This window comes from Prionailurus viverrinus, chromosome A3, assembly GCF_022837055.1.
Source record: "Prionailurus viverrinus isolate Anna chromosome A3, UM_Priviv_1.0, whole genome shotgun sequence".
NCBI classification, from domain to species: Eukaryota; Metazoa; Chordata; class Mammalia; order Carnivora; family Felidae; genus Prionailurus; species Prionailurus viverrinus.
The window spans coordinates 58,423,811-58,450,355 of NC_062563.1; the positions used below are offsets into that span (position 1 = coordinate 58,423,811).

Here is a 26,545-nt window from a genome sequence, read left to right on the forward strand (position 1 = left end):
TTTAACCCTGAAGCTGCCCTGAGCCCCACATATCTCCCAGCCCCCACCTCTTGGGGAAGGGAGTTTCTCAATTTCGGGATAAAGAATGTCCCACCCTCCCGCTAGAGGCGTCAGGAAGAAACAGGTGGTCTTGCTGATCCAGGGCAGAACACAAGGATTTTTTTAAGTTTATCACAGAACCACTTTGTCTTTTTTCCAAAAATCAGTTTGCTGCTTAAATTTTGATTTGAATATACTCTCCCAAAGCCAGCCTCCACCCGACAAAAAATAAATCAGAAAAAAATGAGAGATCTGCTTTCGGTGGCCTAAGCAATCACGTGGAAAGCCAGTAACATTGTCTAGCAGCCACAGAACATCAAACACGCTGCTTGATACATACCTTCTTTGACCGTGGTACGTAGCATCTGAGTACTCAGTGTGTTGCGCACAACGCATTTAAAATCCGTGTTCAAATCCTCTCTTATGACTGGATCAAAAATCAGTGGCACTTCAATGTAGTTCTCGTTATTTTCCGAGTATTCCCTGAGGGAGGAAATAATCACTCAAACATGATGTATCAAATGCAAGTTCGTCTTTACAATGGAGACATCCAAACACTCTCAATGAGAAGGATCTATTGTGCTTAAATTGGTCTCAACTCATAAAGTCAAGGGCACTTGTCATTCATTATATTTGTTCCCTATCTGGGAGAATTTCTAAGCCTGTGCCTGAAGGTGAGAGTGACACTGAAGCTGTTGGGAGTGACACTAAAGATGTTGGTGCCTGTAACAGGACACTTGTCACAAGGAGAACTTAACAGGAGCCAGTTTTGTTTGGATAATGGAAGAATCCATTTTTTAAGGCCATTGATGAACAAAGAGGCGGCAGTGGGAATAGAAATGTCTGGTTTGGGGAAACTTAACTGTAACACCAATAAATCATTTGCATATTGAGGAGGAGGGAGTTTCCAGGAATCCTGGCCTCCTTGGTGTTTCCTCCTCTCTGCTCCTTTGCCAGCTGTCATTCTGGAAACTCAAGTTGGAAGCAGAGAGCCGCAGATGGGCCAGGGAATGGCTCAAGTCAGCCATTTGTAGTGATGGTAATCTGAAGATGCTTCACTGCTACTGATGAGCATGAATAAAAACATCATGTATTTGGATCTACTAGGACTATCTTTTTTTTTCTCCTTGGGAGAAAATAGGCTCCTTTAAGTGAGTGGACAGTGTGAGTAAGCCCACATGAGGCATGTTAGCAATGCCAAGCTTTTCTCAACAACGACTGTGCAAGCAAGCAGCTGTGCTAACCACATATAATTCTGACCTGCTAAACTGCATCCAGAAAGGTATTTTTTGATAGGTCTTTCAAAAAAAAAAAAAAGATAAAAAAATTGGCAATTGAGGGGCGCCTGGGTGGCGCAGTCGGTTAAGCATCCGACTTCAGCCAGGTCACGATCTTGCGGTCCGCGAGTTCGAGCCCCGCGTCGGGCTCTGGGCTGATGGCTCAGAGCCTGGAGCCTGTTTCCGATTCTGTGTCTCCCTCTCTCTCTGCCCCTCCCCCGTTCATGCTCTGTCTCTCTCTGTCCCAAAAATAAATAAACGTTGAAAAAAATAAAATTAAAAAAAAATTGGCAATTGAAAGTTCAGGCTAATTCAGAGTACCAAAACTACAGTTTTAAAAATCTTTGATAATTGGGAACATTGAATGGTCTCCTTCCTCAAACAAATGGTTCACACTTACAGGGTCTGACTGTTCTACTTTCAGAGTGAGAAAACATATTCCAAAGAGTAATTCTTATGAGAACAGAATTCTTCCTTTCTTTTAGTATTAACCTTCCTTAGTGCCTGCGGCAGTCCCCAGTTCCTTGAGAAACAAAGGAGGCCCTTGGATACTGGGACTAACCTTTAGTCTTTCGAGGGGTTTGTGAAAATGTTTGACACTCAGGTTGCTGAGTGCATAGTGGAAATGTATTAACTCCAAAGTTTTTTGGGTTCTTTTTTTTTTTTGAAAACTGCAAAAATCGACACACAAATGTTTTTGAAAACTGCAAAAATCGACACACAAACGAAACAGCTAGAAAATGCAACATCAATGCCAAGTCAGCAGCAACTCAGCTCCTAGAGAAAGTTTGATTCTCAAGAGCAATTGGTAATGCTTAGCAAAACTCAGTGTATAAAATCCTAAAACTCCAACAGTTTAGAATCAAAAAGATTATTTTTAATGTAGAATGTGTGTCATTACGAATAGGTTCAGTATGACCTTCTCTAAAAGGAAGAGCAAAGCCCACATCAGTCCCCTAACAGCTATGCCTAGAAGATGCTTCTCAGCTGACAAAGATCTTCACACACTTACTGGCGCTGCCCCTCAGTCACACGGCCTCCTTGGTACGCGCTCTCTATGCTGGTGGTGTTGGCCATCCACCACAGCATGGTGGTCGAATGTGTGCCAGCTCCCAGAAACACCTTACATGGGATTGTCAATCTTGACCCTGCATACAGCAAGACAGCACACATCATACGTCAGAACCCAGCCAGGAAACAGGGGTCACACCAGTCCTTGCGTCCATCAGCAAATCTGAGTGGTGGACCCTTCCCCATCTTCTCAAACACAGGCACAGGCCTGTCTGAACCCCAGCCTGACTTGAGTGTGGCTTTTGACCTTCATTGAGCCACCGGGACCCCTGAGCAGCTTTTCCTTCTGGAAAACAGGAGAAATGAGGCCCTCCTACACGGTCGATGCTGGCATCGAGTGGCATCCCGTTAGACATAGTGATGTTCAACAGTGAAGTGTGTGTGAGCCAGAGTGAAAAATGGAGACCTTGTCGGTCACTTTCCTCACCCCAGTCAACCAGCTGACTAGCTATTTCGGCAACAAGAGACTGTCTCTTGGGGCCAGTAGTGGCAGGATCAGCCTCACTTTACAAATGGACTCTTATGGAGGGGCGCCTGGGTGGCTCAGTTGATTAAGCATCTGACTTCGGCTCAGGTCATGATCTCCCAGTTCATGGGTTCAAGCCCCGCATCAGGCTCTGTGCTGACAGCTCGGAGCCTGGAGCCTGCTTCGGATTCTGTGTCTCCCTCTCTCTCTGCCCCTCCCCTGCTTGTGCTCTGTCTCTCTCTCTCTCAAAAATAAATTAAAACATTACAAAAAAAATTTTTTAAATGGACTCTTATGGAAAAAGCTTAGCGTCAGCCAAGTTTGGTAAAGTGAATGATTTAAAATATACTACAGGTGCTGGCTACATGAGGGAATCATGCTGTTAATCCTCTCATACAGTTAAGAACTGTCACCAGAATGTTCGGATTTTTACATGCAGATTTTTGTAGGTACGGTTTTCATGTAACAAAATAGACCTAATTTCAACCAATGCCACTTCTAACATCTCACAGAAGGAAATGTTCCCTCGTATCTGTTATTTCTGCCTCTCACGCTGGGGTCCTGGGGTCCCACCCAGGGGGGTCACAAGGGTCTGGGACACTGCGCTTAGGGACTGCAGGCACCCCTGTGGGTTACATGGTCCTTGCGGGCCTTACCCAGTGAAGCTAAGATGGTCTGGTGGGGGGAGATAATCACAGGAATTGTCTCCTCTTCTTTTTCTGAGAATGATAGGAGGAAAAAAAGATTCAATTAGGAAAGCCTTCATTTCGAGCTGAGAGTCAAGTTCCATTGTTTAGCTAATTAACAAAGTTCTCCTCTACAGTACGGCCAGCCATTGTAAGATTCGACCTTTGTCTAGCAAAGGAAACAGGCTCTCCACAAAAGTGAGCATCTCTGGCCAATGCCTTTCCCAGAAGAGATATTACTGGAAGAGGCCACACTTAAATACACATTCCACTAACAGATGTTCTTTGCTGTGTGATAAATAATTAACCATTCCCCTCCCTGGCTTCCTGAATAAACCCTTAATAGCAATGTTCACAATGTCCACAAGATAGGCTTTACCCCAACATCTATTTGCCCTAAAATATCTCCATCCTTTCCATTCCTGCCTCTGAAGAGTCACTCGAAAAAAATTTAAAAAGGCACAAGTATTTGGGAACCACCTGTTTATACTGTTAATCCCACACTGAGTGACAAAGAGCACAACCCAGCATTGGCTACTATGCCTTGCTCATTGAAGACATAAACTCTTTTGGGAAACAGAGGTGGACTTCTGAATAGCAACCCAACTTCCCAAGAGGAAGGTCTCCCAACCACTTGAAGAAACTGGGCACCTGAACTAGAGCAAAGAGCGTGACTGGGGGTGGGTGAAGGGCTGCCCATCTCCATAGCTGCTCACTCCATCCTTACACCTTTCCTGGCAGAGCCTCTTGAAATCCTAACGTGAGTAAGCATTAGGCAGTCTCACAGCAGAGGACCAGATGGCTTCTTGACCATGAAGGAGTCTCCTCCCAGCCCCCCAACAAACACACATAATTGCATGCCTGCTGCACAGATGCTGGGGCAACAGAGAGGCGGCGAGAAAAAAGCCTCAGGGGCTAGAAACCTTAGTGCTTCTCAAATCTGAAGGTACATCAGCATCCGTGGGCCGCATGTTAAACACAGATTGCTGTGCTCCCCCCACCACATTCCTGTTTCTAATTCAGTGGGTCTGGGGTGGAGATGAGAGTTTCCAAGTCTAGTGAGCATCCAAGTGCTGCTACTTCTGGCTGGCCCAGGACCACCCTTTGAGAACCTCTGAGAAACAGTGAGATCATAACACTGGGTAATATGAAAGTTGGTCGCCCCCTAGTGTTCATATGCAGTATCACATAAACAGGATAATTAGGAGCCCCTTCAAAATCCTGGGAAGTTTCCATGATTCCCTGTGGGGGAACAAGTTGTTGGTATGAATGAATCCTCATAAGACAGTAAAATAGCCTAGAGATTTCAGTTCATGACACGATTTTCTCTGTAGTAAAACTGAATCTCTGGATTCCCTGTGACAAAAAAAAAATGTCTTCTCCCTTCAATGACTAATTATTTAACCTTAATGTATTTTCAAAGCCCTCCAAAATGCCTTAAAAGACTCCAACTGTGTACTTGTTCAGTATATAACATAAAGAAAAGCAGCATACTCTTCAGGGCAGAGTCCAGGACTTAAACACTTTTATGTTCCTTGCACCAAGCTTGATGTCCAGCATGTAGGAGGTATGCAATAAATGTTGAACAATTTTAAATACTAATCAACACTGTTAACAACATTACTTTCAAGTAGAACTCATTTAAACCAAAGAGAGCACTCACTATTTGAAATTCTAGTTTCAAGGGCCACGCGCCTTGGGGAAGACAAAAAAAAAAAAGGGCATTTTCCACTGGATATCCCAATGCACAGCCTTCTAACTGAAAAGTCCAATAAAATTCTAGTATCCAAGAATTATACATAAAGTTATGGCAGCCATGTTCTGATCGCTGGCCCTGGAGCACAAGCCTTCCAAAAGGGGTTTTCCAAAGAGACCTTCCAAGTGAACCACTGTTTGGCCCCATCTGCTGGTGTGTTTTAGCCTCACACTTGGAACCCTATCAACTACCCAGGGATTCAGCTTTCCTCATGAAAACACCCTGCTTTCTATCTTTCAAAGGTTCACACATGTCTTATTAGACTGATGCTTTAGGAGAATTGATAGGTCTGTCTTCCTTTCCTGCCAAAGACATTCAAGGAATTCCACGGGGAACCCTAATTTGTTCTTTACATGCTTGCTATTGACAGGGTGGAAAAGTACCTCAATGGCAAGTACTCACTGTTGACACGTAGTTCAATATTCCTAGTCACGTTGTACTGCATGCCTTCGTGGGCGAATGTCATGGCACAGCTGTAATAACCTGCATCCTCCACAGACACATTATGTATGAGTAAGCGAGAGGTTCCCCTCACACTTAGAAACTTCTCATTGTCTTGATCCAAAAGGACAGAATCCTTAGGGGAAAATATTTTTCAAAGTTATACTATGTACTAATTTATATCTCAAAAGCTATATGAATAGTATCAGTATTAACAATTGATGTTGAATATGCAATCCAACAATTGCCCTGGTATTTACTTTACAAATGTACTTTAGGCATACTATTAACTGTACTTCTTAGCAGAGGGAATTTGTTAACATAGAAAACATAGTTGTAGGGTGCCTGGGTGGTTCAGTTGTTAAGTATCTGACTTCAGCTCAGGTCATGATCTCAGTTAGTGAGTTCAGTCCCACATCGGTGGTCTCAAGCCCCATTTCTCTCTCTCTCTCTCTCTCTCTCTCTCTCTCTCTCTCTCATCCTCTGCCCCTCATGGGAATCTCTTTCTCTCTCTCCTTCTCTGCCTCTTCCCCTCAATCACTTGTGACTTGAAAAGTAATATTCAGAAGAAATAATATTGCAGTAATTACTTTAAAGACTGTTTCAATTTTAGGAGTCAGTAAAGATGGGAGAAAATTTGTGAAAAAAAGAAAAACTAAATGTGAGAAATGAGAGCACACTTCCTACATGGGTGAGAGATTCTGTGGGTCTTACACAACAGAATCCTCAAGAGCAAGGCCTCCAGTAACAGAAAAAAAACTGAATGTGATTCAAAAAAACATCCTAATGAGCACACAGTGTTCTCAGGAACCTATCTTTCAAAACCATGATGATCGAAACCTTGCAATAGTCAAACATAACCTTGAGCTGTTTCAGACTCTTGCTCTGAATGGTAGCAGAGACATAACTGGAAAGGTTTGTCAGCTAATGGCTCATAAAGTATTATTTTACAATCTATCTAACCAAAAAGAGATTTTATTGTTCCTAACAGGAGGAGCCAAACATGAAAAAGCCAAACAGGGCTCAGTACCCCCATTCCTCCAAGGCATCTAAGCCCCCAGGGGTCCCCTGAATGGCAGTGGTATGTGGAGCCTGGCCTCCTGGGCTGGAGTTCCGGCTGCACCATCTACCAGCTGCATGACCTTGGACAAGTGCCTTACACTTCCGTATCTCCATTTCTTAATCTGTAAAATGGAGATATTAACAGTCCCTACTTTGTTAGTTTATGCCAGGGAATCCAGAATAGACTTCTACCCAGTTCAGACTAAGTAACGATTAGCATTGATATCCTATACATATCTTGTAGCTAGAATACCAGTCAACTGGTTGACCTATCCTCGATTACAGAATTAATTTGTATCAAATTGTATTTTTTGTATTTTTTTAATGTTAATTTATTTTGAGAGAGAGAGAGAGAGTGCAAGCAGGGAAGGGGCAGAGAGAGAGGGACAGAGAATCCCAAGCAGGCTCCGCACTGCTGGTGCAGAGCCAGACATGGGGCTCAATCCCACACCCTGCGAGATTGTGACTGAGCCAAAATCAAGAGTTGGATGCTTAACCGACTGATCCACCCAGGTGGCCCTATATCAAATTTTAAACAAATTACAACTTTTCAGCATCAGTCTATGGTCTGTCTATATCAGGGATCAGCAAATTTTCCTGTAAAGGACCAGATAGTAAATATTTCAGGCCTACATTCCACATGGCCTCTGTCCTCTGGTAAGTTTGAAGAGCTATTCAGCTCTGCCCTTGGAGTATGAGACCACAGACACAGAAAGTATGGCCATGTCCCAGTAAAACTCTATTTATTGACACTGAAATTTGAATTCTATGTCATTTTCATATATCATGAAATACTAGTCTTATTTTTTTAACCATTTAAGAAAGTGAAAACTGGGGGCGCCTCAGTGGCTCATTTCAGTTGAGTGTCCAACTCTTGATTTCAGCTCAGGTCATGATCCCAGGGTCGTGGGATTGAGTTCCACATCAGGCTCCATGCTGAGCATGCTTAAGATTCCCTCTCTCGCTCTCTCTGCCTCTCTCCCTGCTCTCTCTCTCTCTTTCAAATAAAAGAAGAAAGAAACAAAGAAAGTAAAAACTATCCGCAGCAAATAAAAACAGGTGGCCACTCAATTTGGCCACTGGTTATAGCTATCATTTGCCCACACCTTGTCTACACAAGTGATCTGATGATAGTATTTATTCAACCAGGCAAGAAAACAAAGTGTCTATATTTACTCCTTTAACACAAAAGTTAATTATCATGTGCTTTAAAAAAGCTTCATTAATATGTGTACACGGTTGTTAAATAAACAATGGGTTTTTTCCCATTGCTATAGACAAATGACAGTAAAAAGCTATTCTCTTCAACTGCCACTTACTCTGCATTCATTTTACATTCTGTCTTCTTAAATTCCTACTCTGAGGACCCTTGCCCCAGCCACATAAAGATGAACAGAACATATTAATCATTGCCCTTTTTAAACTAACTAGTTGAAAAAAAATCAGAAATATAAAAGTGAATGTGTTATCTTCAGAATGGGTATTTTATATCCTTCCTGTAGTTGGTAAGACATATTTCAATTAAATGGCAATTTAAAAAAAAATTTTTTTTAAATGGCAATTTTTAAAGATGTACCTTGTACCACTGAATCTTCATGTCCATTTTGTTACTGATGAATTCACTCAGCTCAGGGCAAACTAAGGACCCAGAGGTTGACAACGTAAGAATTTGTGGGTATGATATGAAAGGCAGGGAAGCTTCTGTCTTCTCAAAAACCCTGAGCTCAGTGGACATTTCATCACAGTAAGACGTGTTTCTGATATAAAAGAGAAAAAAGGATAATAAATGACAAGGAAAAATAACAGTAAAGCTGAATGACATTAAGAATAATTTGGGGCGCCTGGGTGGCTCAGTTGTTGAGTGTCCGACTTCAGCTCAGGTCATGATCTCATGGTTCATGAGTTTGAGCCCCACAGTGGGCTCTGTGCTGACAGCTGGGAGCCTGAAGCCTGCTTCGGATTCTATGTCTCCTTATCTCTGCCCATGCCCCACTTGTGCTCTGTCTCTCCCTCAAAAATAAAATAAAACATTAAAAAAAAAAACAAATTTCCCCAAACCCATTAAAATCTGTGTTCTGCAGTTTCTTGATTAGTATCACAATGCTTCTCTTCCTGATCTTTTTGAGTCCTTGAGAGACAAAACAACAAAAAAGTACCACATCATAACTATTGTAAAAAAAAATGATGACATGGTCTGCATTTTTCCCAAAGGACCCTCTGCAAGCCTGATTTCAACCCCATAGAGGGTCACTAAGAGATCCCCAAATATCCTTCAAACAGGCCTGAACCTTTCCAGGTTCTAGGGGGTCCCTGAGCACAGCCCCAACACAATTCAACTTCCTAATGCAGAAGGCCATATCCAAAAAGAGAGATTGTATGCAAAAAGCCACCATTTACCTAGAATAAAGTTCCCTTTACTTCTTTTGGGAATCATCTATGAGCGTTAAGTCGAATTTCATAAAACTGCTGAGAACTTTGTGTAAGATCTATAAAATAATTTTGCAATACTGCATGGGGAAATGAACTTGGCAAGTTTTTTTTGTTTTGTTTTGTTTTTTTGTTTTTTTTTAAAATTTTTTTTTCAACGTTTATTTATTTTTGGGACAGAGAGAGACAGAGCATGAACGGGGGAGGGGCAGAGAGAGAGGGAGACACAGAATCGGAAACAGGCTCCAGGTTCTGAGCCATCAGCCCAGAGCCTGACGCGGGGCTTGAACTCCAGGACCGCGAGATCGTGACCTGGCTGAAGTCGGACGCTTAACCGACTGCACCACCCAGGCACCCCAAGTTTGTTTTGTTTTTAATTTGGGTGGGTTTTTTTTTTGTGTGTGTGTGTTCTTTTGGTTTTGTTTGTTTGTTTTTTGGTTGGCCTAACTCTAATCTCAATATCATAATTCTATCAAGACCCTAGAGCTGGGGAAATGGCAGAGGCAAAACATTGATAGAAACATAGGAAAAAAATAGAAAAACATGAAAATACAATGGTCTCAGCTAAGCCCCTGGCTATCTAAGAAACACAACACCAACAGAGACCATGAAAATGTGTGCTGTATAAGGAAGAGGCAGGGGGGAGGGAACCTGTACAGCAAAAGAAAAAACAATCTATATCTGAAGAAGGAACAAAATGTAAAAAATGTATGTGAAAGAAGTAAGTGATAAAATCTTGCTACCTGAAAGTAAAAAGAATTAATTCAAATATATAGAGCCAATATCTGTATTATATTTCATGTCTGGTTTAAAAAAGGAAAAGAATGAACAAACATTTTAGGCACAAAGAAATTCAGGAAGTTAACTATCATCTTGAAAAATATATAATCTCATTGTAAGAAATGTAAATGAGGAGGGGCACCTGGGTGGCTCAGTCCGTTGAGCAACTGACTTGAGCTCAGGTCATGATCTCATGGTCTGTGAGTTCAAGCCCTGCGTCGGGCTCTGTGCTGACAGCTCAAAGCCTGGAGCCTGCTTCAGATTCTGTGTCTCCCTCTCTCTCTGCTCCTCCCCTGCTCCCACGTTCTCTCTCTCTCAAAAATAAATAAACATTAAAAAATGTTTTTTGAATAAGAAAAAAGAAATGTAAATGAGGACAAGTCTAAAGAAGAGTGTACACCTGAAAAGAGTCATCCCAGCACCTGGAGATACATGCCAGGCCCTGTGTTGGGTGCTCTCTATATATTATTTTATCTATTCTCCAACCCTATGAGGCAGAAATTATTATTATATCATTTTTAGATGAGGAAAATTAGGTATACAGAAATTAAGTAATTTCCTAAGGCTGTACAACAACTAAGAGGTCAAACCAAGGTTAGAAGCCTGGTAAGGCTTTGGGAAAACCCATAAATTAGGGCAGGATCTGTGGAAACCAAACTTACTACGCATATTGAGAGTTACAAATCTGTTCACATTTTTGATCTGGTAATTCCCCTTGGGCAAGACACCCTGTGAAAATGACGCAAAAGAAAGATGTGTGCGGAATGATTTGATCAACACTCACATTCTCCACGTGGTGTTACATCCCCACAGCAAAGGGGTGGTGGTCATTAGTGTTGTTCACCAAATGTGTCCAATTCCCCCATCCTGAGCATACAGTGGAATTAACATGTCATGGCCCCACTGTGGGTGGGTACAGTTATGTGACTCTTTCTAGTCAATGAGATATACGTGTGTCACTTCTACACCAAAGTTGTTTTTTTTTTTTTTTATGTTTATTTATTTTTGAGAGAGACAGGACAGAGCACAAGTTGGGAAGGGGCAGAGAAAGAGTTTGAGACACAGAATCCAAAGCAGGCTCCGGGCTCTGAGCTGCCCAATGCGGGGCTTGAACTCACAAACCACGAGATCATGACCTGAGTCAAAGTTGGACGCCAACCGAGCCACCCAGGTGTCCTTGCACCAAAGTTTTAATAGCAATCTCCTTCTGGTATGGCAGCCAACATTTGAGATAGTGACTGCCCCCTCAGTCTGGGTTCTCGATTGTCTCTGAACCCAACATGGGTTTGTTGGCTTGTTACATGTGTGATAAATAAGCATTTGTCGTTTTAAGCCACTGACTTGCCCACCCTGGTTGACAGAAAGGCCTTGTGGATTCTGGATCAGAAGATTATAAAAATCACAGGAACAGGGCTGTTTCATGACCTGTGACTACAAATCCAAAGGGTATTATGGCAACTGCTGGTGATTCTCAATCCATTGGGAGCCCAATCTTAGAGCTGGAAGAGAGTTCTAGAGATCAGCCAGGTAGACTCTCACATGCTATGAAACTTTGACCCACACTGAGATTTCTACCGCCCCTCTCAATCTCAGATCTTTTTTTCTTTTTTTCACTTTTTTTTTTAATGTTTATTTATTTTTGAGACAGAGAGAGACAGAGCATGAACAGGGGAGGGGCAGAGAAAGAGAGGGAGACACAGAATCAGAAGCAGGCTCCAGGTTCTGAGCCATCAGCCCAGAGGCCGACGCAGGGCTCGAACTCATGGACCGTGAGATCGTGACCTGAGCTGAAGTCGGACGCTCAACCGACTGAGCCACCCAGGCGCCCCTCAGATCTTTTTTTCTACAAGAATAGAAAATAAAATGAGTATGAGGTATAATTTTTTAAAACAACCATAAAAACAAACTTTAAAAGACAAACATCACTCAGCTGACATCTCCCTGATTTTTGCATAGTATCACTACAAGAGTCAATAAGCATTGCCTTCAGGAAAAAAAAGGCACTTTCGTGTATATATTGACCGTCTTCTACGGTGCTCCCTATACTAGGTGCTTCACATGCTGTGATTTCATAGAACTCTCCCAACAACTCTCTTTACAGAGGAGAAAACTGAAACCCATAAATGCCAAGTAATAAGACCAACATCCTACCAGCTAGAAAATGAGAAAGCTAAGATTCACACCCATACTATTCTAACCCAATTCCGTTCTTTTTCTAATACACTGTTAAGTTTTCCTAGTAGTGCTCCTTAGGAAAACATTAGAATTCTTTTACACTAAAAGGAAAGAAAAACCATGCATTGATAGCTATTGTAAAATCAAGCATCCACATTTCCCTGCTATGGAAGTAAGAGATTGTCTATTTACTAGGCAGGATTCATTGACAGGATGATTCATTGACACACTGGACTATGACTCAGCCACAAAAAAAGAATGTAATCTTGCCATTTGCAACAACATAGATGGATCTAGATGGCATGATGCTAAGTGAGATAAATCAGACAGAGGAAGATAGATACCATATAATTTCACTCATAAGTGGAATTTAAGAAACAAATGAACAACAACAACAAAAGAAACAAACAAGACTCTTAAATACAGAGAACAAACTGGTGATTATCAGAGGGGAGGTGGGTGGGGGAATGGATGAAATAGGTGAAGGTGATTAAAAGTATACTTATAGTGCTGAGCACTGAGAAATGTACAGAACTGCTGAATACTCTACACCTGAAACTAATATAACACTGCATTTTAATTATTTTTCCATTTTTAAAGGAAATTAAAAATAAGACAACAAAAAACTTTGAAAATTAAAACTAGGCAAAGGACTTGAACAGACATTTGGCCAATAAAGGACATGGGTATATGCTTAGCATAACTAATCATTAGGGAAATGCAAATCGAAAGCCCAATAATATAACACTTCACACCCAGTAGGATGGCTATTATTCCTCTCCAAAACAAACAAACAAACAAACAAACCCCAGAAAATAATAAGTGCTAGTGAAGATGAGGAGAAACTGGAAGCCGTGTACATTGCTGGTGGGAATGTAAAATGGAGGAGGCACTGTGGCAAACAATGTGATGGTTTCTCAAAAAATTATTAAACATAGAATTACCATATGATCCACCAATTCTCTCCTGGGTATATACCCAAAAGAATTCAAAGCAAGGACCTCCAACAGATTTTTTTTTTTTTTTTTTGAGACAGAGAGAGCATGAGCAGGGGAGGGGCAGAGAGAAAGGGAGACACAAAATCCAAAGCAGGCTCCAGGCTCTGAGCTGTCAGCACAGAGCCCGACATGGGGCTCGAAGACTATGAGATCATGACCTGAGCCGAAGTCGGATGCTTAACCGACTGAGCCACCCAGACACCCCACTCCAACAGATCTTTGTACACCTATGTTCAGACCAGCATCACTCACAACAGCCTAAAGGCAGAAGCACCATAATTACCTAAATATGGTATATTTATGCAATGGAATATTATTCCATTGAATAATGTTGAAAAGGAATGAAATTCTAATACACACTGCAGTATGGATGAACCTTGAAGACACTGTGCTGAGTGAGATAAGCCAGTCACAAAAGGACAAACAATGTAGGACTCCACTCATATGAGGTATTTAGAGCAATCAAACTCATAGAGACAAAAAGTAAGATGGGGGTTGCCAGGAGCTGGAGGGAAGAATGAGGAATTCGTGTTTAATGGGCTCAGAGTTTCAGTGTAGGACGATGAAGAATTCTGGAGATGAAGGATGCTGATGGTCGCATAACAATGTGAATGTGCTTAACGCACGGAAGTGTACCCTCAAAAAGGGATAAGAGGATAACTTTTATGCTATGCATATGTTACCACAACTTTAAAAAAAAGCAACGGGACAAAGAGGGAGGGGGGTAGACCCCACATCAGGAGATTTGGGTTCCAGTTTCAGCTCCACACCCACCACCTAGGAGCACTTCATAAGTGAGCTTGGTCCCCTCACACATACAATAAGCAATTGGATTAATGCATTCCTACAGTCCCATCCAGTTTCTATATCAATTTCTTTTGTCCATGCGGATGCAGGCATGAACAAAACGGCCCAAGTCCCAGTCCTCCTGGGGTTTACATTCTTACAGGGTAGGCAAACATTAAATATGTGAACACACGTGTGTCAGGTAGGAAAACTACCAGCAGGGTAAAAAGACAGAGTGTCAGGAATGTTGTTTTAGGTAAAGTGGGTGGGGGAGCTGTCTCTAAAGAGGTGACATTTGAGCAAAGACTTAAATGGAGAGAAAGAGCCATGAGGGTATCTGGGGAAAGCTCTCGGGTAGAGGTATTTAAGGAACAGTGAAGAGGACAAAAGGTAGATTCTCATTTTGAAATCCAGGTCAACACTGAAGAACCATGCAAAAGTCCATTCTGGAAGGAGCTCCACTCCGTACCCTAGTCCTGGGGGGCCTCACCTGACAGTGCAGAGGTAGGTGCCAGAGTCCTCTTGCAAGGCTGGCAAGATCCAGAGAGCACCATCCTGGACCCACATTCGTGTCTCTTCTTCCCCTGGAATTGTTCTAGCAGAATCATTTTTATGCCATGTCACGTTGACGTGGGGGCTGACAGACTCCCACAACCAATACTGCACCTGGGGGCACTTCAGGACCACAGGCTCCCCTTCCACTTTGAAGTCAGTTTTGAAATGCTTGCCAAGAAACTGGCAGTTTCCTGCAGCCACTGAAGGACAGAGAGATCATAGTCAGGCTTCGGATCCAAAACCTCCTTGGATGGGCAGCTCTGAAGAAGCTGCGTGCCCCTAACAAGTGGCCTGCACCCCGGAGGCCCCATTAAACCCTCCTGTTATAATGACTTCAAAATTCCCAAAAACAACTTTTGGGTTACTGTCAATTCCAATTTACATTTTGTGGGGAAAATTCAATCTGGTTCACATGGAGATGAAAAAATGATTAAAAAGTTGGGCCATATTTTTCACTTGTTGACTCCTTATGATTCAAAGTAGATTTGGGGGGAGCCTGGGTGGCTCAGTTGGTTAAGCATCGAACTTTGGCTCAGGTCATGATCTCACAGTTTGTGGGTTTGAGCCCCGTGTCGGGCTCTGTGCTGACAGCTCAGAGCCTGGAGCCTGCTTCAGATTCTGTGTGTGTGTCTCTCTCTGCCCCTTCCCTGCTGATGCTCTGTCTCTCTCTGTCTCTCAAAAATAAATAAACATTAAAAAATTAAAAATAAATAAAATTAAAAAATAAAAGTGGATTTTGGCTGAGTTCAGATACAAAAAGAGCTTAGTTGTGACAGGACATGTGGTTAAAATCCAAAGGCACCTTTTCCTGAGGGCAAATACACCACCTTCTTGGCTCGCTCTTTGGCAGGAATGACCTATGCCCAGAGCAAGCACAGTGCAACAGAGGAGATGGGCAGGAGGAAGCATCTGTCACAACTTGCCTTTTGAAAACAATAGACTTCACTAGATAAACAACTGCTTTCCCCCAGAGAAGCTTCAGGCAAGCCCTTTCCAGCTGAAAAATTCATTTCTCACCTGTGTGTTCCTCAGGCTGAACGGTGAAGGAATAAACGCCGATTATCAACACGTACAAGACGAACATTGTTTCCAGCAACTTCTGAAGGACACAGGAGGTGATCTCAGGTTCAGCACCCCCTAATCTGTAGGAGGAGACAGAGGGGTCACCAGGAGCCACACACACACCCAGAGAGAGAACACCTTGACGATGGTCCCAGCAGGAGGATCTGGAAGCTTCACCTGAAGATGGAAATCTTTTTGCCCAGACTTTATAACCAAGAAAACACAAAAGTTTTGGATTTTCTCCTCAACAGCTATATTCACTGAGCATACCTAACATCAACTTCCCAGAGCACTAACAAGGTGCCTTGGAAGAGGTGTTCCATATCTTAAGTGTTTCTCTCTCCTGAAGTGTGCCTTAGTGCTCCCTGCTGCAAACCGAGATGCTCTTTCCTTGGTTGTGGCCACTGCCTAGGCTCTCTCCAACCTTCAGGTCTTTACTCAAAATCATTTTAGTGAGGTCTTCCCTGACCTTCCCGTGTAAAGCTGCACCACCCTTCTGTGACTGCCCCACATTTTCCTTTCCTGCTCTATTGCTGTCTGTGGCATTCATCATCAACCACGTTCCCTCCCTATAGAATGCAAGCTCATCTACTCAAAGATCCTATTTACAACTATATCCTTAAATTCTACTTGTTGAATGAATGAGTGGCTTAATCACTAGAAGCCAAAAGGTCTTTATATTTTACTTGTTGGAGAACTCTTCCTTCTGTCTCTATGGATTAGCTCTTATTTTACATACAATTCTGACGTACCTGATGGATGCTATGTACCGCTAACTCTCTGGTCTAGAGCATCCCAGGAGGAAAAGCAAAATAAGTTACAAATAGTGAATAGCTTACACAAGTTCATAAAGTACTCCTCCCCACATACTTCCCCAAGACTGGAGCACCAGATGTCTCCATATTTCCCTGCAGTCCCTTTCACACCGTAGCGTAATGGTCTGTTGTATTAGCCAACCATTGCCACAACCATACTACTAACAATCCACCTCAAGACTGAAATGCATAAAACAAGCGCCATGGCGATCACGCCAATGGTGTAAAGCAATTCTATCTCACATTCCGTGAATCAGATAGGGGTTGGCTGACCTAGATCGGGCTGTTAGGCTTGACTCCATGCTTCGGGTGGGATTTAAGTCTTCTCCATGTGTCTCTCATCTTCCTTGGACCTACAACCTCCTGGGAGATGATCTTCTGTGATGGCAAAAAAAGGACGCAATGTGGCAAGAGCACTCAAAGCCTTGCTCAGAACTAGCTTACTGCTGGTCTGCCCACATTCCATTGGCCAAAGCAAGTCATGTGGCCAAATCTGCCATCACTGGGGCGGGGAGATTACTTCCACCTCTAGTGGGAGGAGCCTCAAGTTACACTGGAAATGGAAATACCTGGGAGCAATGATGACGTCTGCCACAACCGTGTCTTGTTGGCTCCCCTGGGTAGGGACAGTCTTGAGAACCGAGGCATGGTCTAATTCACAGCCCTCAAGGCCTATAAAATACCCAGTCCCAGAGAGTACCGGAGATTATTTGTGCTCAAAAGCCTAGCAGGAAATTGGGAGTGATGAGTGAATCCAGGAAAAAAAAAAAAAAAAAAATTCCCTATCACCCCCCCTTCCCCATTTCCTTAAAGTTTAACTTGTTCCCTGTCCCTGGAACAGATACCATTCTGAATGTCTCACAGTAAACCCAGATGGACCTTAAGTGGCCAGGGCAGGATTGGTAAACTGAGGAAGTACACTTGCATGAACCCTCCCTCATCCGAAGGCACGGGTTCAGAGTTGCAGTCTGAACGCCCCCTTGAGTGATGAGGAACTGGAATGGGCAGTGAAATGACCTGAGATCTTCCCCTTAGCTGTGTGTCTACCCTAGGGCTGTTTCCCCTAAGCTCTTCCTGCTTCTGCGTGGTCCTATCCTTCACCTGTTTCTGAAACACAAATATTTCCCGTGACTTTAACCACTAACCCCAGCCTCAGGTTAACCAGGCAACTTGATTAGCATAAGAGTCACAACAACATTGACCAAGTTGCTTTGCCCTCTTTGCACACACATTAGCTTCTTGCATCCCCAACTGTACTGGTCCCAGCCAGATTCACTGGTTCTCTAGAGAGGCTTTGAAAAAAGATGGAGTCAAATACACATGTATAACCAATATCACATATCCAAGTAAGTGGATGAAGTCAAAGATGGTGACACGGGGACTGATATAATAGTGAGCTACTGAGCTAAACACTGAGAAAATAAGTTTTGCCATTTTACCCCCATGATGTGAATCTCATGATGCCAATTTGACAGACCATATAATACAAGAGATTAAGGAGGTTATATAGCTTGACCAATATCTCACAACTAGTAAGCAGGAATTGAAGTTTAAACCCAAGACTACTGATTCCAAAGCACTTACTCTTCAAAAATATAGTATTTATGACAGATGCTGCTAGTTTCCTCCTCTAAGATCTGTCCTCCCTGCTTTGCCAATTATAGAACCCCTGACTCTTAGTGTGACACATTGCTATCCCACACAAAGGCTATATTTCCCATCCTCCCTTGCAATTAGGAGTGGCCTAGTGACAGAATTTGGGTCAATGAATGTAGGTGGAAATGTATGCTCCTCCTGGGAAGTCGACTTAAAAGCCTCCTCAAAAGACTTAAAAGTCTCCACTGGTCTTCCTTCCTGCTAGTTCAGTATGGATATGGTGGGTGGATTACAGCCACCATATTGGGTCACAAGGTGCAGACCACTTGCAGACAGTGCTGGGATAAGACAGGAACATGAGTCCTTCAGTGGTTTCATGGGGCTCCCACCCTAGACTACCTTTTTTTTTTTTAATATGTTTGGGCTTCCTGCCATACATAGGCAAACTGAATCTCAATATGCAAACTTTTCAAACTTTATAAAAAGAACACGGGGGGAAGGAGCCCTGACAGGTCAGGTGTTGTGTTCTCACTGGTCCTCTTTCTGATACTCAACTGTTTCAAACAGTTTCTGCTGACTGACTCTTTAAGAAGTCACTTTGACTCAGCTTCCTCGCTGGCTCAGTCAGTAAAGCAAAAACTCTTGCTCTTAGAGTTATGAGTTCAAGCCCCACGCTAGGTGTAGAATTTACTTAAAAGAAAAAACTTATTTTATGGGGTTCCTGGGGCTCAGTGGGTTAAGTATCCAGCTTTTGATTTTAGCTCAGGTCACAATCTCACAGTTTGTGAGATCGAGCCCCATAGCGGGCTCCATTCTGAGCATGGAGCCTGCTTGGGATTCTCTTTCTCCCTCTCTCTGCCTCTTCCCCATTTGTGCATTCACGCACCCTCTCAAAATAAATAAATAAACTTAAAAAAAATAGAAGTAATTCAACTCAAAGGCAGGAGGAGCTGAGCAGCCTCCCTTTGGATGAGAGCACCTCCCAGGACACAGGTGCAGGCTTAGCCTTGAGTTATGTGGTTTGTAACCACGTTTAAAATTACTTTGACACCAAAGAGTCAGATTGTGTCCATCCAGGGGGAGTTATCAGCTGACGCTTCACAGAGCTACAGAGCTGGAAGGGTCTTAGGGAAATCTAGTCCTTTCACTTTCTTTTTCACATGTTGAAAGCGATTTGGACATTAACCTTCTTCTCAAAATCGCAGGTCTGGTCAGGATGAGAAGTAGAGACATTTCAACAAGGACCCTGTTCCAGTGGCATGAAACCCTAAAATGTTGTACTCCCCATCCCCTCTCACCCACCCACCCCCCTTCCAGGGCCCCCTCAGCCAAAGGAATTAATTGCCTTGGTTTCCCTCTGAAGACTTTGGCAAAAAACAACTGCTTTACTGTGACCTCTTCAGGAAGTGGCTTCAGACAACTAAACCACAAACATGCAGTAGTGATCATTTTTAATAATCAAAACCTCAGGAAAAGGCTGGAACCAAAATTGCCCTAGCGTGGGAAATAGTAATTCTTTGGCAGGCCTAAAGGAAAAAGAATTTGTTCTGCAGAGGTGTGCAGCAAAACATTCCTCTCCTGCCCTACTTTCTTTCAACGTGTCTTTAAATTACAGACAATTTGACATTTCTTGAATCCGAGTTGACCTTCTTACTGGAAGAAAGAAATTTTAAAGGCAACTGATTCCAAGAATTTGAATGACAATTTTTTTTCCACACAACTATGTTTCACTACACCCAGTGTATGAAAACCGAAGAATAAGATGGAAAGCAGGGCCAGGAATAAGAAAATGACCAACAATTTGTGGAGAGTTCAAGGAAGGAGAAAGAACACAGTACGGTGGAAAGAGCTGGTGGCCCCGCACTGAGCCTAGCACCCCGCTTACCGCCTTTGATCCCTGGTGTCAGCCTCCTGCTCATAGATGGTACACATAGCCTAAGAGTATGTAGCTGTTTGCTTCACCTTTTAATTTAATTTTGAAAATCCCAACAGACTAAAAAAGTGAGGATGGCATAACACCAGTATGTATTTCACGAGACTCACCAATTATTAACATTTTGCTTTATTCTCATTCTCTCTGTCTCCTTCCCTATATATACACACACATATATGTGTGTATATATACATATATAAGCATGTATATACATACACATATATATACATATATACATACACACACATATATACATACACACATATATACATATATACACATATATACATATACACACATATGCACACACACATATACACATATAATATACACACATATATACATACATGTGTACATATATACACGTGTATACACATATGTATACATATATACACATATGTGTATAAACATGCATGCACACATACATATACATATACTTACACATATATATACACATACACATATACATATTGTTCCCCTGAACACTGGAAAATTACAGACATCTCAAACTTCACCCCTAAATACTTTAGAATGCATATAGGAACACATGTTTTAGCAGATTGAGAACAAATAAGCAAATAAATGACAGCTCCAGAGATCAATCTTCAGGCATTTAAAAGGATTAAACATGTTACCCTCTAGTATATTTTAATATAGCTCTTAATTCACTGAAAAGATTAAACTTTATTTCTATCTTCACCTTGTTCCGGAAAGATTTTAGACAGCTGCCCATCTCTGAGTCAGGCAGTACAGTCACCCAAAAAAGCAAAACAAAGATGACAGATCTTGAATATTAATGAAGTCAAAGAGTTATCAGGCCCTACTCATACTATTTAGCCACCTCCAGTTTAAAGTAAATTCCTAAAAACTGACACATGTTGTTGCAGGCATGTGGTATGAAACCTTTTGACACCCAAAGGAAAATAAATATTTGCATCAATGTTAAGCTTGGAAATTTTTAAAATTTAAAGCCGAAGAAAAATAAGAAGTATTTTGAACTAAGTCTCTGGAAAGCACAGGATGTTAAGAGCTTAGGGAATAAGCTTCTTTAGGGAATAAGCTTAGGGAATAAGATTCTTTAGGGAATAAGCTTAGGGAATAAGATTCTTTAGTTTCAGATGCAGAGAAATACATGATCAATTTTGAGGCAGCCTTTTTTTTTTTTTTTTTTTTTTTAGTATACTGGCTTAAAGCAGAACCCTTGATGGGTTGTCTACAGAAAGGAGAGAAACTAGTTTCCCCACCACACCACACTCCCCCCACCCAACCCCAGAATTCAGGGAACTCAGTGCAGCATGGTGGGACAATTTCTGGTCTGCATGGCCATGTCAGAATGAGAGCACCTCAATGTCCTTGACTCCAGTGGGGTCTGGGGAGATGGAAATGCTTACTGGAAGCCATAGCACAGGAAGACCCATCTTTGGGCCATGATGGGCTGAATCTCAAAGGGAAAACTTAGAGAAGCTAAGACTTGGCTCCATCAAGGGCTACATGCCTTCTTTATGTTTTACTTTCTGAAACCACTCTTTTTTCATCAAACCTTTTGAGCTTGGTCAACTGCCCCAACCAGGAACCATTGGCAAAGAGGTTTAACAAATCAACCCAACTCATCTCCCCACTCATTTGAATCCTCTGTTCACACTTTGCATTCCCAGTAAGTCTGAGTCATTCAGAGCCCCCAGCAAGCTGGACCATCAACCAAGACACTTCCTTCACCTTCTTCCTGCATCAGGCCCTCTTACAGGCTACCCCCTGACAAGACCCACCCCTCTAGCTCAGAATAATTGCCATCCTCCTAGAATAAGACTGATGTGGGGTGGAAGCTCCACCCATGAGGCCCTCAGCACCCACAGTATGAATCCACCAGGCTTCACATTCTCCCAACCTGATAGTTGTGTGAGAGGAATTTTCTGCTCTGAACAATTCCAGAGGGCTAACTAAACTCGTGAGTCTGGTAGAGTGCATCATCCCCATTATAAACATGAAGCAATGGAAATAGACTCAGATACATTAAGTAACTTACCCAAGGCCACAGAGCTAATGGAATGATAAAGTGGAATGTAATCCTGAGTCAACACAATCCTTAGCCTTGGTATTCATCCTCTGCTCTATAGAAGCACCAGAACCTGGAGCTAGAGGGGGCTCTAGAAGTCATAAAGCTCAGCAGCCCATCCAAACAGTCTTTCCAAACCCAGCATCCTCCATAGATTGCCAACTTTACCCCTCATTAGATGGACACTTCCAGTCTTGGAATATACACATGATCAGAAACTTCTGTCATTTAGGGGCATATGGGTGGCTCAGTTGGTTAAGCATCTGACTGTTGATTTCAGTTCAGGTCATGATCTAGCACTTTATGGGATTGAACCCCACATCTGGCTCTACACTGAGGGCACCGAGTCTGCTTGGGACTTCTCTCTCCCTCTCTCTCAAAGTAAATAAACATTAAAAAAAAAAAAAAACAGAAACCTCTGTCATTTCAAATGTAAATTTGCCTTTAAGCTCCACTCATTGGTCAGAGTCCATCCTAGAAGGAAGATCAGAAGAAGTCCATCAACATTGCACAGTAGTTCTGAGAGTTAGGGAGTCTCTATGGGAAAGAACTGTGGAAAGCACATGGACTTGAGAGTCTGACAAAGCAAATGTGAGTCCTGCCTTCCTTGTGTGCCAGCGGGATGGTTTAGGGCCCGTGGCGGGGCAGGGACTGGAGGGCGTGGGGATCATACTGCCTCTGAGAGACTCAGTCTGCTAATCTGTAAAATGGCTGTAGCCTAGCATATGGCACAGAAGGGTCAGATTCCATGTGATATGTAAAGAGGTCAACACAGAGCTGGCAAAGACAAATCACTTAAAATGTGGTGGCTGTCATCAGCACTTTACAGAAGCAGACCCAAAAACTCAGGAGGTGAGTAACTTTATCAAGAGCACACAACTGGCAGAATTGAATTAGAAGTCAGAGTTTCCTCCACCTGCATTCTTACTAACTCCTGCTAAGGGTCCCTCTCACAGCCTGAGAACTTTCTGGTACCATAGTCAATAACTTACCTAATACCAGTTGCTACATTAGAATGGTGTTCAACTTTACCTAATGGAATCAATAAACCTGATGCCTAAATCCATGTTATAGAAAAATGTTTGGGGCACCTGGGTGTCTCAGTCAGTTAAGTGTCTGACTCTTGATATCAGCTCCGGTTGTGATCTCCCAATTGTGTGATTGAGCCCTGAGTTGGGCTCTGCGCTGACAGCACAAAGACTGGGATTCTCTCTCTCTCTCTCTCTCTCTCTGCCCCTCCAGCGCTTGTGCGTGCATGCATGCTCTCTCTTTTCCTCTCTCCCTCACTCAAAATTAAATAAATAAACTTTAAAAAAAGAAGTGTGTTTAACATGTAAACACACAATTGTAAATACATGCACACACACACACTGAAAGCCTGCCATGGAATTCTGATGCTTTCATTCAGACCGACATCTTAGCAGTAAAGTCTTTAAGCACATTAGAGAAGGAGATTGAAGCTGGATTTCTGGAAGCTGGATTCACTCTACCATTAACTAGCTATGTGATCTTAGGCAAGCCACTAAGAGATTTACCCAATCTGGGTCACAGTTTCTTCATCTCTAAAATAAATACAAGGACTGAGCTGCTGAAAGCTCCCAGGTCTCTTTCAGCTGTAAAACCCTAGGATTCAAAGTCAGTGTGGATTTGCACTTAGGCTCCAGCCGTGGGCACAGCTCCAGTTTCTAAAGCAGGAAGTAAGGGGCCTTAGTCAGATAACCACCAAATCTCATCAATTCACTTGCAGAAGTCCCAAAGCCAGAAAACAGCAGAGCCAGGATTCAAGACCTCTGAGTTCTCCTGAGGATGGGAGTTCTAGCTCCACTGGGCTACTCACTGGGTAATGTTTGTTGTGTGTTGGCATGGGACAGGAAGCAAACCCTTTAAGCCGAATGTGGCTTTCAACCTCTTGTAATCTGAGTGTACGTAATAAACACCACACAGTCATTCAGAGAACTTATTCATCTGAAATAAGGTGGGCAGAGGAAACAAGGACAAAATGATCTGAACAGCTGAAAGAGAGCAATATGATCCTGGCACAAAGGCATGTATATTTTACTCACAAAAGGAGCTTTTCACCTCTCTCACAGAACCTCTTTCTGGTTGCGTATAGAGTATTATCACTTTTCAGAGTGGCAATTATATTTTCTAAAGATGGCCACAACAGTATCTCCCATCTTACGTGGTCTTCTGTGATGTGATTGTGCACTCTGCCATCACAACTTGGAGTCCAACTCCCCTCCATTGAATGGGGCCAGCCTGGGACTTGTGTCTAACCCACAAAATAATGCTGGGTGAATGCTTCCACCTAGTTTCCTTGGGATGCTTACTCTGGGGAAAGTCAGCCACCATGTAAACTGTCCAACTACTCTGAGACCACCTTGCAAAGGAGGCCACATGTAGGGAATATGGTTGACAGTTCCAGCTATGTCTGGCCTCATAAGAATCCCCTCAAAGACACCATCCATGTGAGTAAAGCCCTCTTAGACTCTCCAGAAGAGTCCTTTCACTAGCTGAGTACCACTGTTTGAACCCAATCAAATCACATGGAGTAGAAGAATTGATTAGCTGAGTCCCTCTCAAATTCATGACCTGCAGAATATGTGAATTATAATAAAATGTTTGTTATAAGCTGCTAAATTCTGGGGCACTTTGTTACGCAGCAATATGTGACCAGAACACTTCATCAAAAGCAGATTCGAGGTGGCAAATTAGAAAGAGGGACTGTACTGGTAGAAGAAAATGTACAGAGAAGCGAGTGACAGCTGATGGCCCAATGACACAGGAGACAGAAAAACATTAAGAGAGATGCAGGAAAAAAGAAAAGAAAAATATGAAGACAGTTGCAAGAACCAGAGTACTTCAATCAAAGACCTTTAAAAGCAGACATCAATGGTCCCTCCACCTCACTATGCCTGACTGACAGTGTCAGGGTGACACATTCCATTGTATTTCTCTCCTTGCTATCTCCAATTCTTCTGCCACCATAGCCCAAAGAAAAGGGAAGAGCAAAACCCTCCCCAGAAAGGAGGGAAGGAAGTGGATGTGACATATTCCTTCCTGGTAGGAAGGGGAAGTAGAAGAAAAGGCTTTGGGGGCTCCAGGGTGAAAGGAGGAAAACCACAAGAGCAAGTAGGCATATTGGCATGCTCCTGAGACACACGGTAGAAGGGATGGGGGTGGGGGAGCAACTGAGAGCAGAGAAACTTTTGTTCTGCTTTCAAATTGGGTCTCCAGAGGAACCCCACCATGGTAAAGCAAGGCATCCTGACCAAGTAGGGGTGCTAAGGAAGAAGGGAAATAATGGCATGGCATGTTCAGGTAGAGGGATGCAAGGGTTAGTCCCCTGCTAGATTGAGTTCTTCACTGATGGAGAAGAGATCCAGATATTCCCCTGTGCTTCCAGTGGAGAATGGGAGGTAAACTGAGATCTGGGCTACTATGGGGCTGACATGATGAAAGACGAGGTGACTTGAAGCCAAGACTGCCAGATATTCAGTCCATGAGGAGCAGTGTGGCCAAATGTGGAAACATACCCCCAACAGGTGGTAAATTCCACATCCTTAAGCCCTGAGCTCTTCACCCTCTACTACCATGGCTTTTCTGGGGCTCCCCTGAGATCCTCTTGGTCCAGCAACAAATACTACAGCATCCATTCCAGTTGGTTGATGTTCGTTCATCTCTGCTGGTTGCTAAATATTCTGAGTATAATCTGCACAAGTGGCCAGTCTAAGCCAGGAGAGAAACGTGGCTGTGGCCAAGAAACAGAGAACTTATGGAGCCAGTGAGGCACACAGTAGACCCAGGTTGGCCATTGTCATGGCTCTGACCCAGCTGCAAGATCAGACCATGGGTTTTCCCAGCCACAGAACTCAGCAGTAGATTCAGCAGGACACTACATGACCACCCCATCCAGAGACATCTCTATGGAAACCAGTGAAGTCTTCAGGCCATCAGGTGTGGACTGTCACCCTTCCCATCCTGCCCTGAGGACATGGCCTCCCTATTGTCAGACTCCTTCCTGGCTAGGAGGTGAGAAACTCTGAAAGCCTGAGCTCCACCCAAAAGAGACTGAATAAATCCAAGAGAGGCAAATGTGAGCCAGCAAGATGGGGATGACATTTTCCTAATGAAAAGGGGCCTCAAGACCAAATGAGATTCTTATCAAAATAGTGATTAAAGGTACAATTTTTGGCATCAATTTGTAGTGAGTATAAAGTTTCACCATGCTACATATATTTTAGAAAGAGTTCCTTCCAAAATTAAGTTGTCAAAAAAGGTGGGTTTTTCTCTTTATGCATTGAAAGATCATCTTCCACTCCCTGGAAAATGTGCCCAGCCAGGATGGCTTGTCCTCTGAGGGTCACAGAAGGTGGCAGCTTTCCCTAGCCCTGTGTCCAGCATGTCCATGAGAGCAGAGAAAAGTCAAGCGAAAACAAACAATTAAAAACTCAAACGATTTTGGGGTGCCTGGGTGGCTAAGTATCTGACTTCGGCTCAGGTCATGATCTCACGGTTTGTGAGTTCGAGCCCCGCGTCGGGCTCTGTGCTGACAGCTCAGAACCTG

At 42.9% G+C, this 26,545-nt stretch overlaps 1 protein-coding gene across 3 annotated transcripts in view; it reads right to left on the bottom strand.

Annotated features, from left to right (window-relative positions):
• The window catches only part of IL1R2 (interleukin 1 receptor type 2), a 34,396-nt gene that overhangs the window by 1,896 nt on the left and 5,955 nt on the right, over nucleotides 1–26,545 (bottom strand). For 2 of the 3 annotated variants that reach the window (XM_047851151.1, XM_047851152.1), the window contains exons 2-8: nucleotides 15,537–15,661; nucleotides 14,455–14,719; nucleotides 8,375–8,555; nucleotides 5,698–5,872; nucleotides 3,510–3,572; nucleotides 2,329–2,464; nucleotides 380–522 (exon numbers count right to left, since the gene is read on the bottom strand). In XM_047851151.1, the coding sequence (XP_047707107.1) occupies nucleotides 380–522; nucleotides 2,329–2,464; nucleotides 3,510–3,572; nucleotides 5,698–5,872; nucleotides 8,375–8,555; nucleotides 14,455–14,719; nucleotides 15,537–15,661 (1,088 nt within the window). Of the gene's footprint in view, nucleotides 1–379; nucleotides 523–2,328; nucleotides 2,465–3,509; nucleotides 3,573–5,697; nucleotides 5,873–8,374; nucleotides 8,556–14,454; nucleotides 14,720–15,536; nucleotides 15,662–16,669; nucleotides 16,775–26,545 lie in introns of all 3 variants that reach the window. The other variant, XM_047851150.1, reaches the window with a different exon arrangement.